Source organism: Nasonia vitripennis, chromosome 1 (assembly GCF_009193385.2).
Source record: "Nasonia vitripennis strain AsymCx chromosome 1, Nvit_psr_1.1, whole genome shotgun sequence".
NCBI lineage: Eukaryota > Metazoa > Arthropoda > Insecta > Hymenoptera > Pteromalidae > Nasonia > Nasonia vitripennis.
The window spans coordinates 26,751,575-26,769,647 of NC_045757.1; the positions used below are offsets into that span (position 1 = coordinate 26,751,575).

The window sequence follows — 18,073 nt, forward strand, 5'->3', positions numbered from 1 at the left end:
ATGGTAACGCGACCTCTAGGTAGACCTAGACGTAGATGGGAGGACAACGTAAAAGCGGATCTAGTAGAAATAGGACGGGTGGGTGTCGATCGGAGAGGTGCATCTTGGGTGGGGTTGACACAAGATAGGGCAGCGTGGAAGGCTTGCGTAGATGAGACGATGAACTTTCGAGTTCCAAATGCCATGTTACAATAAAAAAAAATGGTAATCACACAGCTTTTGTCGGAGGTTCTATTGTTAAAATTGTGCTGGTGAAGCAATTTCGTCTAATATATTTATAAATTACTTTAGCCCATTTTTCTAAAATTTATAATATCATTGCACAATGCGGTTACGATATCACTTTTTCCTCGTTCCATACGAAGGTTTTACGACGTATGATTAGTGAAATACAAGGAAGTGTTAAGAACAATAGAATTGCATCTCGACTAAACTCTGTCTCATTTCAAATATGCACATCTACGAATAGTCATGTTGATTGAGTAATATGAAATACTTTATAAATGGTGTAATATCATGAAAAAATTATAATGAATCTATTACTCTTTTTCAAAATCTTATTAACGTCATGAGATGTGACGTCAAAGAATCGCTATCTATGCTTGGAAAGATAATTAGTAACTGCTTTTCGACTTTTTCATATAGTGTTAAATACTTAGTCAAACAATTATCTGAAATTATACTAATCATGACATTAAATAAAAAATTGTAAGCCTTTTTTGAAATAGGAATTAAAAAATTTATATAGGTATATTTAGTACCACATCGCGATAAAAATAAATATTCAAAATTTTCTTGTTTTCGCTTTTTTTTGTCAATTTCTGTAATCCAGTACATCAGAAATAATTTTTGTGTGCAACAATAGGCGTACATTGGCCTCAGATCATTCATTAAATACGCAGCTTAATTATAAACTCTAAGCGATAATTAGGATGAAACATTATTTATGGTACTAAAAATAACACGCACATTAAAATCGGATACAAGGTTACTTTCGTGCCCGTTAAAATATAATTACAGAATCAGCGACACCTATACACTTTTCGTAACTATATACGAGTTATTTTGTAAACATGTAATTTTGGGTAATTTGGTCAACGAGATATGAAATACCGCGCCGATCACTTAACATTTTAACCTGGCCTGTAACGCAAGCAAGATTTTCTTTCCAAACTTCTGTATGTACAATTTATTGCTTTTATTATTAGTCTTAATTTTTCCTCTCCCACTGCCCACATCACGAATCGAAAATTAATTCATATTAAATCAGCAAGTATAAAACCATTGATACTTTATAATTTAACCTTTTTGAACAAAAATTTTAGCACGTATCACTTCCACTCTAAACTATGATAGTATTTGCTATTCGCTTTTTTATCGTCAACGATCGCACAATGCACTTTACGACTACAATTATAAGCGCAACGTGTCATCGTTACTTCACAGCGCACACAGTCCCTTGTATCACACACAGTGATTGAATGAACGACAAACACGCGCTGGCAGTATTAAACAGCGCTCCATGCATCGGGCTGTTTTCTCATTTCTCTCAAAAGCTCGCGTCTCTCTTTCTTCAACGGCGCGACGCTGCATTCCTTCGCATAATTGATTTAGATATACGCGTTTAGGCGTCGTACTTTAGGCGGAGCATGTTTATGATATTGTGACACACATATGCTGGCCGGCGCGCGTTTTCCCTTTAAACGTCGCGCCAGGCGCTGCACTGTTACAGCGCCAGGAGAAAAATAACGGCGCGTTTCGAAAAAAATGCATTTGCATTTACATGCGCACAATTATATAGGTCTGGGGTTGCTTGCGAGAGTTGCGTCATTGGCTTCTGCAATGTGTGCATGCGCGTGTTTATGCACTTGCGGAGAAAAGAAATTATCTCCGTGTAGCGCTGTGTGTGTGAGCAGAAATGCTTTTTTCAGACTATTGGGCAATGATTTTTTGTTTACATTCGTGCATTGTTCGATTGAAATAAGAGCAAAATCGAGGTTGTGCTCTGAATTTTGATATGGCAGTTCTATACTTAAATTGATCACGGTAAATATAGAGATTGAAGATTTTTGTCGATTGAAATTTATTTTCACCCTAATCTGTACTGATTTTGATGCTGCAAAAATATTATTACGTATTTTCAGGGCCAAAGCACGCATGCTGATTGACATTCGCTTTTCTAGACAGAAAATCGTTAATAGGCTGATAAGTATAGATATATCCGGGTATCCGAGATACTTATTAACAGCACTAACTAGCTATAAAAGTTAAAGTTTAATTGCTGATCTGGTAACGGTTTAAATATTACGTTTTATTTATTTTATTTATGTAAATAACGCTATTTAAATAACAAATACAAATTTGCACTAATAATGACCTAACTGGAATCAACGACTTCAGATACGCTTCGCGCGCTATTATATATGGCAAGAAAGGCCGAAGCAGTAGGCCAAATGAGGCAGTTTTATCATTGGTGGCACACTGCTATATCTAGGCATTGCTATATACGAGGAAAATAAAAAAGTGATTAGACGTCAACTATTTTAACCTGTTAGAGACATGGTGCGCTTACATAGTGAGTTAGTGGCGCAAACGCTACATTGTATCAATAATTTATATTGCTCTAGCGGTCTACAGGTACGTATGTATTAACACAAAGGTGTTTTTCGCATTATCTACACCCGGCGTTTACAAGTTTATGTGCAACAACTTAGTTTATCTCGAATCAAGTAGCTCTCACAATCAGCGTGGAACCAATGAATTATGCAATTGTCCGAAAGCAGACATAATTAATATTCGATGTCTAATTGATAATTGAGAAATAATGTGCAAGACAACCACACAACTTGTTTCTTGAGCGGCAATTGAATTTAGTGAAAATCCGATTCATAATCATGTACCACATATTATAATGTATCATGATTGTGACTGAAAAATAAGCTGCAATCAAAATGAAATTGTAGTATGTTATTTAGAAAAATGTCTTTCAAAATCTTCTCATATTTACGTTCTTATAATATATAATTATACACATAAAGTATTGGGATAAAACTACTGCAAAATAACGTTTAAAATATTTCAAACTTTGAGCAGCTAAGCGAATTCACGTCTATTAAAATCAAAATCAACCGACAGTAACTTATCGAAAAGAAATATAAGTATCGAAAGCTGATATTCTATTCTATTAAACCACACGCTCATAAAGATATGCATTCCCTCGATCCACGCAGCCTTCCACGCTTTTCTCCAACATCCCAGACAGGACATACAGACATACACACCTCCTTGTATAGACAACTATAACACGCTGGATTCCTCGCGAGGCCGCGGACAATAAAACTAGGTGACGACGGCGGCTGCGCTCGCATAATCGGCGAAACGATATATACAGCACACACACACGTTGTTACGCGAGTCGCCGTTTGGGCGGGACGAGCATTTGCATATGCGCGCGCGCGCTCGTATAAGTGCACCACCCCGCGCGGACAATGGAAAATCTAATTGCCGGGCGCTATAGGTGAGTCCTGCACGGCGCGCGTATTTGCGCACGCACACTGTAATTGCGAATATATATATATATATATATATATATATATATATATATATATATATATATATATATATATATATACACGGAACGCGCGCTGGTATGGCCAATATGCTTATTATGGTGCGCGCGCTGTGAAAAGGCTCGCGAGTCGCGAGCGAACGGAACGGAAGTTTGTATGCGTACGTGTGGGTGTGCGCAGAAGTGATACGGGGAGAGGCTGAACTCATTGTCGCGGTCATTTTCAGGAAGGAGGCTCGGTAAAGCTGTCGATTACCGAGGAAATTGATCGATTTATTTACTCTTTAGATAGCGGCTATCAGTGAGAATTCGCGGGTTTATATATACTTATGTGGTGTTTTATATTATATAATTGTATTCTGCATGGGCCTAGACTTTATGATATGCGGCCCGTGTCATTTAGGAATGTGTCTATAGTTACATGTTTGTTTATTTGGCCTGCACCAAATAGGCTTTCATTTATTTATGTTCTCACTATGGGTACTTAATTTTTGAGATTTTAAAAAAATTGAAATTCTGTTTTTACACTCACCAGCATTCCGGCGTAATAGGTTTTTCAACGAACAGGTCGAATAGAAAATCAATTAACAAAAACAGCGCAGAAAAAGTACAATGCACGAGTTGGATATATCGAATATCCAAATCAGAACCTATTTGTTACGCTGGTTTTTCATGTACCATGCATTTTAATCATTCGTCACGTATTATTACACAATTCAGCAGCGACTCGTGTATACCTACCGAGCTACACTATTATCTTTCGACATCGTTTATCATGGCATCTGCAGAAAAAACGGCTACAGTGGCAAACGCCCAGGAAGGACAAAAAATATCTCCTGCCGTGAATTCCTTCTACCCGATATGTATGTCAATCTCGCAAAAATTGCAATTGCTACCGGTCTAGTCGATTTCCAAAGAAAAGTTATACGCTTTTAGTTGAGTCAGGGAGGCGAGAATATTGCCAATATAGGTTTTTTTTTACACCAATGCATGAACGTGTGAATTTTGTCAATTTCAGGAATTTCATAAAGTTGTAATCGTAACCATACGCTGAGAGATTTCTTTACGTTTTACCCACGAATAAACCTCTTAATGTTATCTCTATTTCAGACATACCTGTATAGTGTTCTATGATCTGCGGTTAACCTCGCTCGGAAGCAAATATCGATTGCTGCCATTGCACAGAAGGTACGTGACAAATTGTCTTATGAAAGAAAAATGAAACTTTTTACCTTTACTTTGTACCTTTTTCGCCCTTGTATCAAGATATTGGCACAACTTTTCTTATCAAAATTTCACGGTTGATCGTTCTGAAGGTAACAGAGTTGGTCACACTATTGAGATAGTCATACTATATGGATTCATTCATTTATGATTAGTTAGGAAGGAAAAACATAATATCTTTTCTGAAATGTTCGACCTGTATTTTACATTTCTCAAATATTGATTTGATAACGCAGTATTTACAAGGTGGTAGAAGATTTATACAACATATTTTTTTAGAAAATAAACTTTTATTTTTTTATTCGAAAATAACATTATTTGTATGTTTTTGTAATGGGCTACACCTATAAGCTATCGCTAAGTATTACATATCTTATGCTATATATATATATTCACAGAAATAGCAAAGTTTTTCTAAAACTTTGCTTCACAATTTATTTTTAAATTTAACATTTTCAAGTGTCGATTATTCTCGATTATACAAACCTTTGGGGTATGTAAAATGATCTTCTACTCTATAATCTATAATAAACCAAATCAGAACGTACTTGTTTATAAATAATCAATCAACTTTTACAACTCCGGACCAAAAGTTGTATTTACAAATAAATTCTTTCGAAAACTGATTATTCTATTGAAATATTCTCTCATAGCAATTATATTTTTACTCACTACTAAAACAGCATAATATCGTGTAGTAGTTATCTTAAAGTCAATCAACCGTTAATACTCAAATATTAAAAATTATCAGTTCGTTAAATCGGCATTATATCTCTAAATCAACTAAAACGTTCACAAGCTGCAGTAAAATTCAAAAAATTATTCTCTTTTCGTATCTATATCTGATTCCCAAAATAAGAAAGCAAGAAAGAAAAGGAACATCGGTATCTGTTGAAAAGCCGCTTCGAGCTTCCGAAATCAGCTTAACGCATCTTTAATCTACATCTAAACGTCTACCCTCAATAATCCGCATAGTAAGGCCTTGGTGCAGTGTAGGCCGCCTGATGCGATGAAGCTCTCTGGAGAGCGGCAAGGTGAGCGGCCTTAGCCTGGGCGACCTCGGGGGTGTCGATAACGCGGCCGTCCTGGGCAAGAGGAGCTGGAGGGCCCTGATACGGAGCGGATGCCTGGCCGTCGTAGTAGCCCTCGGCGCTACCACTGCCGTCGTCGTCGTCGTTGTTGGCGTGGTAGACGCCCGAGTCGTAGTCCTCGGCGCTTTGCTGGTGGTGGTAAGCGTTTTGGTTTGAGGCCTGAGGGGCGTCGTAGGCACGGGAAGCTGCTTGGCTGAAGGCTGCGAAGTGGGCTGCTTTGGCTTGAGCTACTTCGGGTGTGTCAAGAACGCGACCCTTTAACAGAAATTTTGTCTTCGATTCAGGATGGAACGATTTATCGTTCAGGTGGTTATAGCATGAACGACCCAAGTAGAGTAGTCCCAATCAAACCACTTTGCTTTGATTTAATACTGAATTGCCTTTTTTTAATAAGATACGTATAACGAGTAAACAGAGTTATTTCTGACTCATAATTTTTTGATCTTTAAAAATTGTTGTATGCTTTAATCTGTAAGGTTTTAAAAATAAATACAGTATTTAAATGAAGTGTTTGTGCACAGTTAGAACGATTACAGACATGTATAATAGATGATCACTTAGCTATAGCAATAAAAATCTGGACGATAATCGTAAAAAATATGGAGTTACTAGAGATATTTCCACAACTCCAACAGACAGTTACTATGCTACCTGTGTATTATTGCTAATAGTAAAGTAGAAGCTTTTCTTTCGCGTTAATAACTGATTGTACGTACTTGTTAATTATAAAGTGTCTGTAAATGAATGACTTATTTGCTTTATTTATATATAAAGCTTGGTCAAAATAAGCCACAGTAGTGCTCGAACATAAATACCGTAAAACAAAACAGTTTTGGACTGGCTTTTCTAGTTTCGCTCACCCTTTGCTTTACGGTTTTCTATGTCTCTGACTAATAGAGATAGATGGCGTGCAGCTACTTATTCCATAGGAAATATATTTCCCTTAACAATCTGTGCACCGAGTGTAGATATAAAGCAGTATGCAACCTTTGTCAAAACCGTCTTTTTAAGTCTGCAGTTAGCCCACTCATGATATAACTGCCCATAGTTAAGTTGACAGTTTTAATTTAAAAATATTATTCAAAACATAGTTATTGATTTATATCGGTTGAAGATGGTAACGATTTTTGGCCGAAAAAATTATGTAACAATGCTCGTGAGAATTTTCTAGTAATGATTCGTAAATGAAAATTTTCTTATCTTCGAATATTGATATGTCTGTATCAGTCTTCCCGAGGCAGGTTTGTGTGGTTAGAAAGCTCTTAAAAATTCTAAATACAGAAAAAAAAATAGGTCAACGACGTTTTCAAAGAAGTATTCCCTCTCGGAAAACTAGTTTAGAATGTGAAATTCATGATGTTTAGTGGAGTCATAAGTTCTTGAGCAGTCATTAAATATTATTTATACTCCGCATATGATCCGTTTCATCCTGCCCCTTTAACTGCATTGTCTAGCTCAAGGTCTTATGCTATGCATCCGTTCACAAATATAAAGAAAGTTACAAAATTCTTAGTTCTTGAAAAAATAAAAGAAAATGTATCACGTGCATCTGTCAACCCAGTTGAAGCGAAGCATCTATGTAATGATCCTTTAATAAAAACAATTGTACCGTACGTTACATCTTTTACCAGTCTGCGCTACATGATAAATGACAATTGAGATGTGAAGAAAAGTATATAGTCGTTGATAAACTACCAATTGTTCGATATAACAGTGTATAATGTATGAAATACAAAGTGATGATAGGATGTTGATTAATAACGCGTATAATGCATGAAATGATGAATTATTAATGGAGGATTGAATAAAAACTAATGAATAAACAAGCCAGTGATAGATGTATGCAGAATGAAATCTGTGCACATTTCAGAAATATTTCGTGTATGTTGGTATACAAATTGAGAAACAACTAGACACGAATGACAAATATATTGCACGTCTGCCCACAAAAAATTTCAATAGGAAATGTTTAGTAACTCAAAACTGTTGAGGCGTCAAGTATATACCAGCTTGATTGTGAGTGATTTAGTGAAAAATTTATTACATCGCCAGCCAACAGAAATGCATTATATATTATATACTTCAAAATTGAAAACTTAATATATTGCCTTTTTCAAACTAAATACGTCAGTCTACTAGCACTAACGAGATTCGTGCAATTATCGATAGCGACGCATTCATATAAAAGCTAATCATGCGACGAATTCACAAAAATTATCCCAATCTTAGATCCAGATTTGATTTCTCCTGATATAACCAGAGCCAAAATATAAATCATCTTACGTCATGAGCGAGAGGAGCGGGTGGTCCGCGGTAAGGGTAAGCTCCGTGTTGGATCCTGCTGCTGAAGTATCCAGGATTGGAGTAAGGTCCATAAGCGGCAGCAGGCGCAGCACCAGCAGCCGTATAGTGATCAGCTCCGGGATAGTGTGCCACAGGCCGGGCAGCAATCTTCGAGAAGGCCGCAAGATGGGCGGCCTTGGCCTGGGCGACCTCCGGCGTGTCGACGACGCGACCGTCGTGACCGACAGGTGCAGGCGCATAGTAGCCTGGTGGCCGGTGGTAAGGCTTGGCTAAACAGCTTGAGGCACACAGCAGCAGGATGGCGAACGTCACCTTGAAACGGAAAATTAATTTTCTATATTACGAGTTTGAGATTTGCTTTATTTTCAGTGTATTCTATTCGTTGACCGAAAGCGAGCTAAAAAATGTTATACAATGTTGTATATAGGATTCCGTCTGGTTCGTTACATAATTTGATAATTCGAATATCAGATATCGTTGTGGAAGACCTGTTATTATTCGCTAATTAGTAGACTGGTTATCATTGAATAATATTGATACTCGCGGATGATTATCATAAAAGTGAAAAGAAAATCCTGCGCGGATAATTAACAGGTGTGGTTTTCACTTTTTTCCGTTCGAAAGAAACCGTTGGTGAAATAACGCGTAGGAGTTCGTAATATTCGATTTTGTGGAAATTCAGCGGTAATCAAGGAGTGCGCCCGGGCTTCGTTGCGTCTGATTTCGCAATTTATGTTAGAGGTATTAGTTTCTATACTGGTTCTACGTTTGCGGTACCGGCAGTCGTTTGATTTCCAAATGTTCCGGAATATGGCAAGTGTCTTTTTTTGCCGACATGCTCAAACACTGTTACAAATACGCGTACTTTCAAAAGCAACAACTCAAATTTTAATTTATCTGATCAAGTTCGAGTCAATAAAAAATAAATGATCGTAAATAAAGATGAGTATTGAGTGCAAACGATCAGCTTCGTTACGCGATACCTATGCAGATATAATACCGATCGATGCATTTTTCACTCCAGCGAATGACCGAACGATGACTATCCGATCAATTAGATCCCGTACAATGAGACCTTTTTCCCAGCGGTGCAGACTATTTAAACGCCACTCTGTAAGCCGATCTCCTTCCTCAATAACGCCCAACAACGATGGTTCACCGAGATAATATCGATGCGTCCGCACAACTGCAAGCTATACCGATCCCCTGATGTAACACGATTAAGCTAACGTATAAGTAATCAAACGTTTTTTTCGCAACAACGACTTCTCGCACTGTATTACGCCGCGAAGAAGATGATACGAAAAAATAGAGGCCGTTTGTGGACGAGTAAACAGACAGACGCACGACGATACGTTCTCAGGCTTTTCTGTTCTGTCTGACAAACGAAGAAACAACTCTTTCTCTCTCGTCACTCACGGGAAACTCCATACTTGTCGCAGCAACGGATCGTATGTCAAACTGAGACCACGGATTCTTATCGACTCTGAGGCTAGGAAGGCCTAGTTCGCTTTATATATCCGACGATTGTCCGCCGATATAATTATTGCCTAATGGCTATTGTATTCGGGGGGTCCTACACCGAGAGCAATGGACCGGAGGACGGCTGCGCGCACGCGACGCTTTGGGGTTTCGCAGCTTGAGCGTGAAAGTTATGCGCGCCGCACCGGAAAAAGGTTAATTCAACGGCGTCGCGCCTAAACCGTGTGCGGCTTGTGCTCCCCCTCGTCGTTTTTTTTTTCTAGTCACTGCTTCTGGCTGTTACTTGCACCTGTAATGATTGGATTATTATAATATTACGGTAATCGAAGTTTTTCGAGACTCCGCGGCGGCGTATTCGGCGACTGTTTTTACAAAAGCCTTTAGCTAAGAGCTTAATTAGGTCTTGTTATGAGACACATTGTATCAGTTCTTTTTTTAGCGCTTTTTGCCGGAAAACTCGCTTATTGAGTTAGCGTTTTTTTTCGATTGCATCAATGTATTTCCTACTACTGAATATTGAAAAACTGCAGTATTGTATCTGTCTCTAATGATCAAAGTTTTATTAAAGTTTATAATATTGTACCTTTTTTGTGATTAAATTTATTATAATTGCGCATATAATTTTGTAAGCGCACAGTTATATAATAAAATTGGAATGGATACGGAAACCAAAATAGTTCAAGTTTAAAGGAAAGGTGCTACCAGTTTGAGTTATCTCGATTTGTCCATTCCAGACTAGAGTTACCCACTACAAGATGTGAACTATTGCGACGCTGTGCCTCCCAACACAGGTGCGCAACACCTATGTTGGGAGTCACAGCGTCGCAATTGGCATCCCTTGTGGGGATTCGCGATCATCGAAAGGGAGAGGTAAAGTGTTTTCGCGAGTGTTAGTGTAAAGTGCGCGGAGTGTGAGCGACGGAAAGATGCGCAGCGGGCCACGAGGCAAGCTGCTGACGTATTTTCGTGTGGAGAAAGACGGCGAAGAGAGCTCAGCGATCAGTGGTCAGCTGTTGAAGTCGCACCATATTGTGCGATGAATCAGCTGACGAAACGGCCGTTCGTAGTGGGACTTGGAGTAGAGCCCAACGCTAAACGTGATAGCGTGGGAGGCTCTACCGTGTCCCCACGAGATGTGCTGCGACGCGTGCGCTCTAGCGACAGCGAGTCAGCCAACGGCGACGACTGGCACACAGTACGTCATAAGCGTCGTCGGCGGGGCTCGCGAGTAAAGCTTTTCGACGATAGTCGGAAGCAAGGAGACTCCTCGGTCTCGTTGTCGAGTGACAATGAGAGCCAAGAGAGATCTTCGAGTTTGTGCTCGAGTGAGAGAGACAGTGTGTATACTGTGATCCCGAGGTGCGAACGGCCAGGTTACTTGCGGTTGTCCGAAAGGACGATAGCAAGAACCGCGGCCTGCGCAACCTCCAGCACAGTCAGTGACGTGGCCGAGGGAGATGTGTTGCGAGGAGGCTCGGGCTCAAGCATAGACGTCAGCGTAGACAGCGGCTATGCGAGCCGAGTGAGTGTCGATCGCAGCGAGAGAGACGCTCGTGTGAGAGAGTTGGAAGAATGCGGACTCACTCTTGAGGATGCGAGAGCTCGAGTCTTTGAGGAGGAGCTTTCTGTAGCTTGGCGAGAAGCTTACGAGGAAGCCCTCCTGGAAGCTCGAGCGAAGCTGCGGGACGAGTTAGCCACGCTAGAGCATGAGCGGCGGCTGCAACGAGTCCGTGAGGAGGCGAGGGAGGCGGCGCGAGAGCAGGTACGGGTCGAGGCGATAGAACAGACGCGTAAAATGGAGGAAGAGCGAATAGGGCGAAAGCCATGTTTGCGAGCCCCAGTCAAAATGGCTGATTCAGTTCGCCCAGATACTCTAGACCAGCTGAGAGGCAGACCGTCTGTGTTCACGAGTGATATTGGTGACGCGGACAAAGAGTTGCTAGAGCCAGAGCGCGAAACGGTGCGACGCCGCGTCTCTTGGGGCAACTCTGGAGGTCGGCCGAGTATGCAACGGAGCTGTGTGAGCTCGGGTGAGGAGTCGGAGGAGGAGAGTGGACAAAGAGAGAAGAGTGCGGAAGAGGAGTCGGAGGAGGAGAGTGGACAAGGAGAGAAGAGTGCGGAAGAGGAGTCGGAGGAGGAGAGTGAGAGGAGAGAGAAAAGTGCGTCGAGAAAGAGACGGAGACAGAGAGGTTTGCTGAGCAGTGACAGCGAGCTCGAAGTTAACTCGAGCTGCGAGTTTAACTCAGCGAACCTGACGTCATCCGAACGCCGGAAAAGATCAGCCGACTCGCTCAGGGCTTTGGAGTTCCTGAAGCATTGGGAGCTCCAGTTCTCGGGCGAGAGTGATCACGAGGAGGCGGAGGAGTTCTTTGATCGACTGTGTGAGTGCAGAGTAGCGTTAGCGGTGCCAGACCGCGAGCTGCTAGCGGTGTTGCCGTGCATTTTCAAGTTGCAGGCAAGCCGCTGGTATCGGGCGAAGAGAAAGAGCCTACGAACATGGGAGATGTTCTGCCGGGCCTTTCGTCGCCGATACATGGTTCCGTATTGTCGGGAGGATTTGGAGGAAGATCTGCGCAAGCGAACGCAGCACAGAGAAGAGAAGATTGCGGCGTATATCGCGAGTCTTCAGTATCTGGCTTCGCGCTTTCGCCGACCTCCATCCGAACGTGATTTGCTTCGTATCGCATATCAGAACCTCCTTCCGGAATACCGGAGAGCTATTGGCGAAAAGTGCGTCAACAGCTGGGAGGAGTTGGAGAGGTACGGCCGACGCTGGGAGCGGCTAAAAGAGTTAGATAGCCGTTACGCACCTCCGCTGCCAGCGGAGAAGATGCGCGTTCCCGGTGCGGCGTACAAGGAGGAAGGAGAGACCCAGAGAGCCGCTGCAGTCGAGAGGACAGAGCATGCAGGCCCTGGTGACGAGTTGCCTTCTATCGAGGTTGAGGAGAGGACGAGTGAGAGAAAGAGAGCTTCAACGAGGAGAAAGAGAGCTACCGTATGGCGCGGCCTGGTGCGTCCGACCGCTAATGCCGTGGCTCGAGGGGAGAGGCGAGGAGATGGTACGTGCTTCACCTGCTGTAAAGTGGGGCACCGGGCATTGAATTGCCCGGAGATGATTTGCTGGGCATGCCAACAAAAAGGACATTCACGAAGGAAATGTCCTGCGCGTAGGCAATTGCCACAGACATCATGACAACTTTGCAGACGAGTGAGCCACTCAGGTCTGTGTTTAGATTGCCGGAGAAAAATGGCAATGCTAGAAAGACGGAGAGCTGAGGAAGGAAATGAGAAGAGAGAGAAGTCAGCGGAGGTGGAGAGAAAAGGATGTGAGAGAGTAGTGCTAGAGAGATGTGCAGGGGAGAGAAGAGTGTTGGCCTGGGACCTAGTGAAAGGGTTAAGGCCAACTTCTTCGAGAGAGGAGTCAGCGAGAATGGAGAAGAGAGGAAGTGAGAGAGTGGAGCTGGAGAGATGCTGCGAAAAGAGGAAAGTTTGGACCCAGGACCCAGTAAAAGGTTTAAGGCCAACTTCTCCGAGAGAGGAAGCATTGTTAAGGGGAGGGGATTGCGACGTTGCAAACGTCGCAGCCGCGTCGATACGAGGAATCTCGTTCGATGCGGCCAAGCTCTGAGTGCGCGGAAGAAACAAGCGAGTTGGATTGTTGTTGTCAGTGCCAGCCTGACCTCGAGTTCGAGGAACGGGCCGGCTAACCGTCCACGTTAGCGCGAGAGTGAGCATCGTTGGCGCGTGAGTGAGCCTCGACGGCGCGCGCGCTGATTGGTCCTCCGCATGTCGCGAGCCAATCAGTGGGCGCCGATGTGCGACTCGCTATCCGCGCGGACTGCCAGCCAATCAGGCGCGAGGAAGATGCGCGGGCCCGACGAGCGCGAGTGGAGAGTGAGCGCGAGAACGAGCGGGAAATCGGGGAGTTCTCTCACGACTGTCGACGGAGTACGTCGACGTGCGAGAGAGATACGTGGCCTCCTCTGTTGCGAGGAGAATCGGGAGAGTCTCCCGAGGTTGTGCGAGTGTGTGAGAGTGTGAGAGAGTCATAGGTGCAGCGCGTTGGCACGAGCAAGTGCCGACACCCGGACGAGCCAGCAACCATCCGCACGAGAGGAAGGAAGCTAGCCAGTCCGCCATCATTGTCCGGAGGACCAGAGCAACCAGCAGCCTTGGCGTGGGAGAGCCGAGGAAGCTAGCCGTCACCAGGTCCACGAGAGTCAGGGAGGCGCCGGCGGGAGCACCGACGGACGTCCACCAGGGAGAGAGCGAGTAAGAAAGTATTAGAGAGAGAGAGAGAGAGAGAGAGAGAGAGAAAGAGATAGAGAGAGAGAGAGAGATATTCGAGAGTGAGACGAGTGTGGTGCGGGCACACTAGAGAGAGAGAGAGAGAACTCGAGAGACCAGGGTGTTGGTGTACAGTGCGGGCGCACACCAAGACGTCTTCTGCGCGAGGCGTCTGGCCAGCGCACGCGAGAGAGAGAGAGAGAGAGAGAGAGAGAGAGAGAGAGAGAGAGAGAGAGAGAGAGAACAGTGCGAGGAGACGCGTGTGCGTGAGATAGAGACAGCGCAAGACCCTATAGCTGCGCGGCTGCAGCAGGTCGGGCTTGCCACAAGCGGGAGGCATAGCCCGCGCGCGCGCGCGAGAGAGAGAGAGAGAGAGAGAGAGAGAGAGAGAGTCAGCCGTCAGCGGACTGGACCTGGGCCTGTGGCCAGCCGTCTGCTGCACGAGCGTGGCTCGTGTTTAAGCGTCCCAGTGTAAGCCCTGCGTGGCTAAACTGTGCGCGGGAGGCACTACAGCCACCGTATTGTAGGGAAGGGCTGGGCGAAATACATGTGCAATAAAACTTAACCATTGTGTGTGATCATTTTCCCCTCTCCCTAGCGTTCTCCCAAACGTGATGATCGCGGTCAAATCCTACGTTTAGAAAAATCCTAGTGCATGCGAGGCTCTAGGTGTTGCGCACCTGTGTTGGGAGGCACAGCGTCGCAACCATTTTATCAATGTCACACGAAAACGAACCATTACATAAATACAATCGAGAACAAATTAATCATGTCACGGCACACGACTCGAACGGTAAAAATGTAATGTATTTATTTTAATCTACGATAACTTTCCTGGATTCTAACGTTACCTCCACGAGCTTAGATTCTTCAAACCCCAAAAGCTCGTTAATTAAGACCACCACTACCAAGCGCATCGATAGGCGCTCGTTCTCCTCATGCAAGCATCAAACGAGCATCACTCAGTAATTGGGCTCGGTATAATTAAACGAGCGTGCCTCGGTTACCGCCTTGCTATACGCTCGTCCTCGATGCAAGTCCTTGCTCAATTAAGGTATACACACACACAGGAGCGCTCGATATATCGCTTGAAGACTCGCGCGAAGTTTATGCGTTTGGGCGCAGCGCAAAAAAGGGGATCGGCGCGTACTTACGCCTATAAGCTTCTCTAAGGCATTTCGCAAAATCCCAGAGTGTCGAGAGCTATTACGATGCGGCGAAGCATTCTTATGAATTGTGCCACGCACGTCACGCGCCATGGAATTTCCTCTGCACGAACGGCAAGTGATTTGCGCGAATCAGGCGATTCTTTCGTTTGGATCTTCTGTTATTTAGTATTAGAGACAAGAGTTTTACGTTCAGGTGTCATTGGAACCTTTTTTTATAATAATAGTGAATTTTCTTGCGTACATCAATGTGTAAAATTTGCTCTTACGGGTTTTATCCGAATTTTGTAATAACAGACGTGCATAACGTTTTGCAAAACTGTGAGCGTGTTTTACCTCCAAAAGCCAGTTTTTGGTGTAGCCTATTACATTCGATCTTATAGCTCCATTAGCTCGACGGTTAGAATGTTGTATTTTCAATCCAGTTTGGAAAATGACACTTTGAATATTCGCTGTACATTTAAATACTATATCTCCACCTCTGTCGCATTCACGAATTTGGACACGGGAGATTTCCCAATGTATTGATCTGCTTTACGTGCTTTATGTAATAGTAAAGTCATTCGATTACCTTTCAGTTAATTGTTATCTATCATATCCTTTCTTCGATAATTTTTCGAAATAATGATTAAACTTGTATAATAGTTTTGTAATTCTATGAAACAATTTGCGAACTGAGCAAGTAGAAGGAAGTATTATATACGCGATATTTTACTATCGCTTGGAATATAATGCGATTATGCGCATATTTGATCATTGCTAATCAATGATCACATAATTCATGCCCACCAAAAACAAACACTTACGAATTAGAAAGTGCAAGCATCCGGGATTCATAATTTTGCATGTAAAACTTGGCAAAATTTTTAAATCTATAAAAAGTACGCATTGCAGATAAGACGTTAAGCTTGTGTGCTGGATATAATATGTAAACACATTCTGATGTCGTATACCCTCTGTATTTCATTTATATTGCGTACTGACAATCTTATACCCAGCATGTGTTTTCTCACATCGCTTGCACGCTTTGACGCTTATATGCATGTGTACAATTTATATTACTGAGCAAGTATTCGTTACATGCTCATTATTTATATTGCTCCAGAATGAACATTGTATACCCAAGTACATTTATTTGGCTATTTTAAAAAGTACTATTGCGATAAATTTTACCAATACAGAAGCGTATTTCGGAATTAGCGGATTTATTAAAATTTATTATCACCTTTATGTTATGTGCATCGCTTAAAAACCTTCGTTACGACCATTCATTCTATACTTTCAAAATTAATTAATAACGCAAGTTTCAAATTTCAGCCACCAACATAAATAGCGTAGAATATCGAGGTAAACAAATTTCAGTCTGGATTGCAACTGATACATCTCATTAGCCAACGAGTATGCAAAACCATCAGCGACCTTGATGGAACTACCAAAGTGTGAAGAGAATTTATTTTCCATCTATCCCACGGAATCATGATACCATTGCACACACACGTGTCTAGCAGCCGCAAGGCTCGTTTTGTCGGGAGAACATTGTATAACGGCTGCGCGCACCGGTAGCCGACAATGCTCACGTTTGGTTACCCATTGACGTAATGCAATTTCGCTGTTACCATAATATGGGAGAGAGAGAAAGAGAGAGAGAGAGAGAGAGAGAGAGAGAGAGAGAGAACTCGAGCAGTGGACTGGCCTCTTTTTACAATTTCACTTTTTACCTTTTACGATGTTTATCCTACGCGTTCGCGCCTCTTTATGATTCTTGGGCAAACGCGCATTGATTGATAAGAAGTGAGAGAGCGTATAGTACGTTTTGGCGCAGTCTATGTGAACAGAGGCTATCCTAGTAATTAAATTTTCGGCCTACTATATTATGCCTTTGCGGTTAGCTGTAAAAGGAAGCGTAAAAAGTGCATGTACGACACTTATGACTAGCTCATCTATGTAGCACTATAAGAGATCGTTGTCTGACTAGTCCCTGTACTCATACTACTGCTACACCAAATATGAAATCCATACGTTTTCTTCATTTTTAGTTGAATAAGTACGGTTATTTATTTGTTTATTCACCAACGAGACAAATTTTAATAATGTTTACAATTATTGAAAAAAAATGTTCGATTTTAAATATAAATTATCTTTTTTTACGTGTAGGTATAACATTGCATAAAAATCAATCGGAGTTACAATTCTTGAAACGAAAATAATTGACCGGCATAGAAACAGAATACTTGCACTTGAAGAAACTTCGAGTTTTAACACGTGTAAAATCTAATGTAGCCAGAGATAAATGGAGATTTGTCGCGATAAGAGGAGTTTCGAATTTCACTTCCTCGTCTGCCTCGTGGCTAATAAGGCAGCCTCGGATTGTGTTGTAAATACCAGGAAAACCTGACCTGGTCCCTTTTACTTTTTAAAGCATGTACCGTTGCAAGGTGACTCGCAATCGAACATACGCATACACCATAAATTATTTCTCAACTCGCACATATATGTCTAGCGAGCTGTAACCATTTTCATTAAGTCAACAAGTACATTGTTTTTAATAAATTTTAATTCAAATATCTTATCTTTGATGCTAATGCTTTATAGTTTTTTAAATCAGTCTAATCTGGCTCAAGACATATGATAATAGCTGTATGGAATCGTTTCTAAAGACGTATTTAAATGAATCAAAATCACATGCAACCGATCGAGAAAAAGTTACATTGGGTCAGCTGCGACCCCAACCTGGCAGCCGGCATTCTAAACATGATCTTGATAATTCGAGGGTTAAGCCGTTTAAGTACCTCCTTAGTTAGCGTGTTATGTAACGAATAGGCGGTTCGGATCTATTCGTGAAATAAGTGTAATTCTGCAAAGTAAAGCTTCGGGATAATGAACGTAGTCGAAAGATATTTACTTACTGACTATAACCGTAATCTTCTTAGCACAAATCATAGGATTAGATA

General features: G+C 42.3%; 1 protein-coding gene across 1 annotated transcript; it reads right to left on the reverse strand.

Annotated features, from left to right (window-relative positions):
- Positions 1 to 5,158: 5,158 nt before the first annotated feature.
- Positions 5,159 to 9,024, reverse strand: LOC103318155 (cuticle protein 5-like). The gene is made up of 3 exons (XM_008219746.3): positions 8,965 to 9,024; positions 8,167 to 8,499; positions 5,159 to 6,138 (listed from the first exon to the last, which is right to left on the reverse strand). Exons 1-3 carry the CDS (start codon positions 9,022 to 9,024, stop codon positions 5,752 to 5,754), a joined length of 780 nt encoding a protein of 259 aa, XP_008217968.2. The 3' UTR covers positions 5,159 to 5,751.
- Positions 9,025 to 18,073: the final 9,049 nt, after the last annotated feature.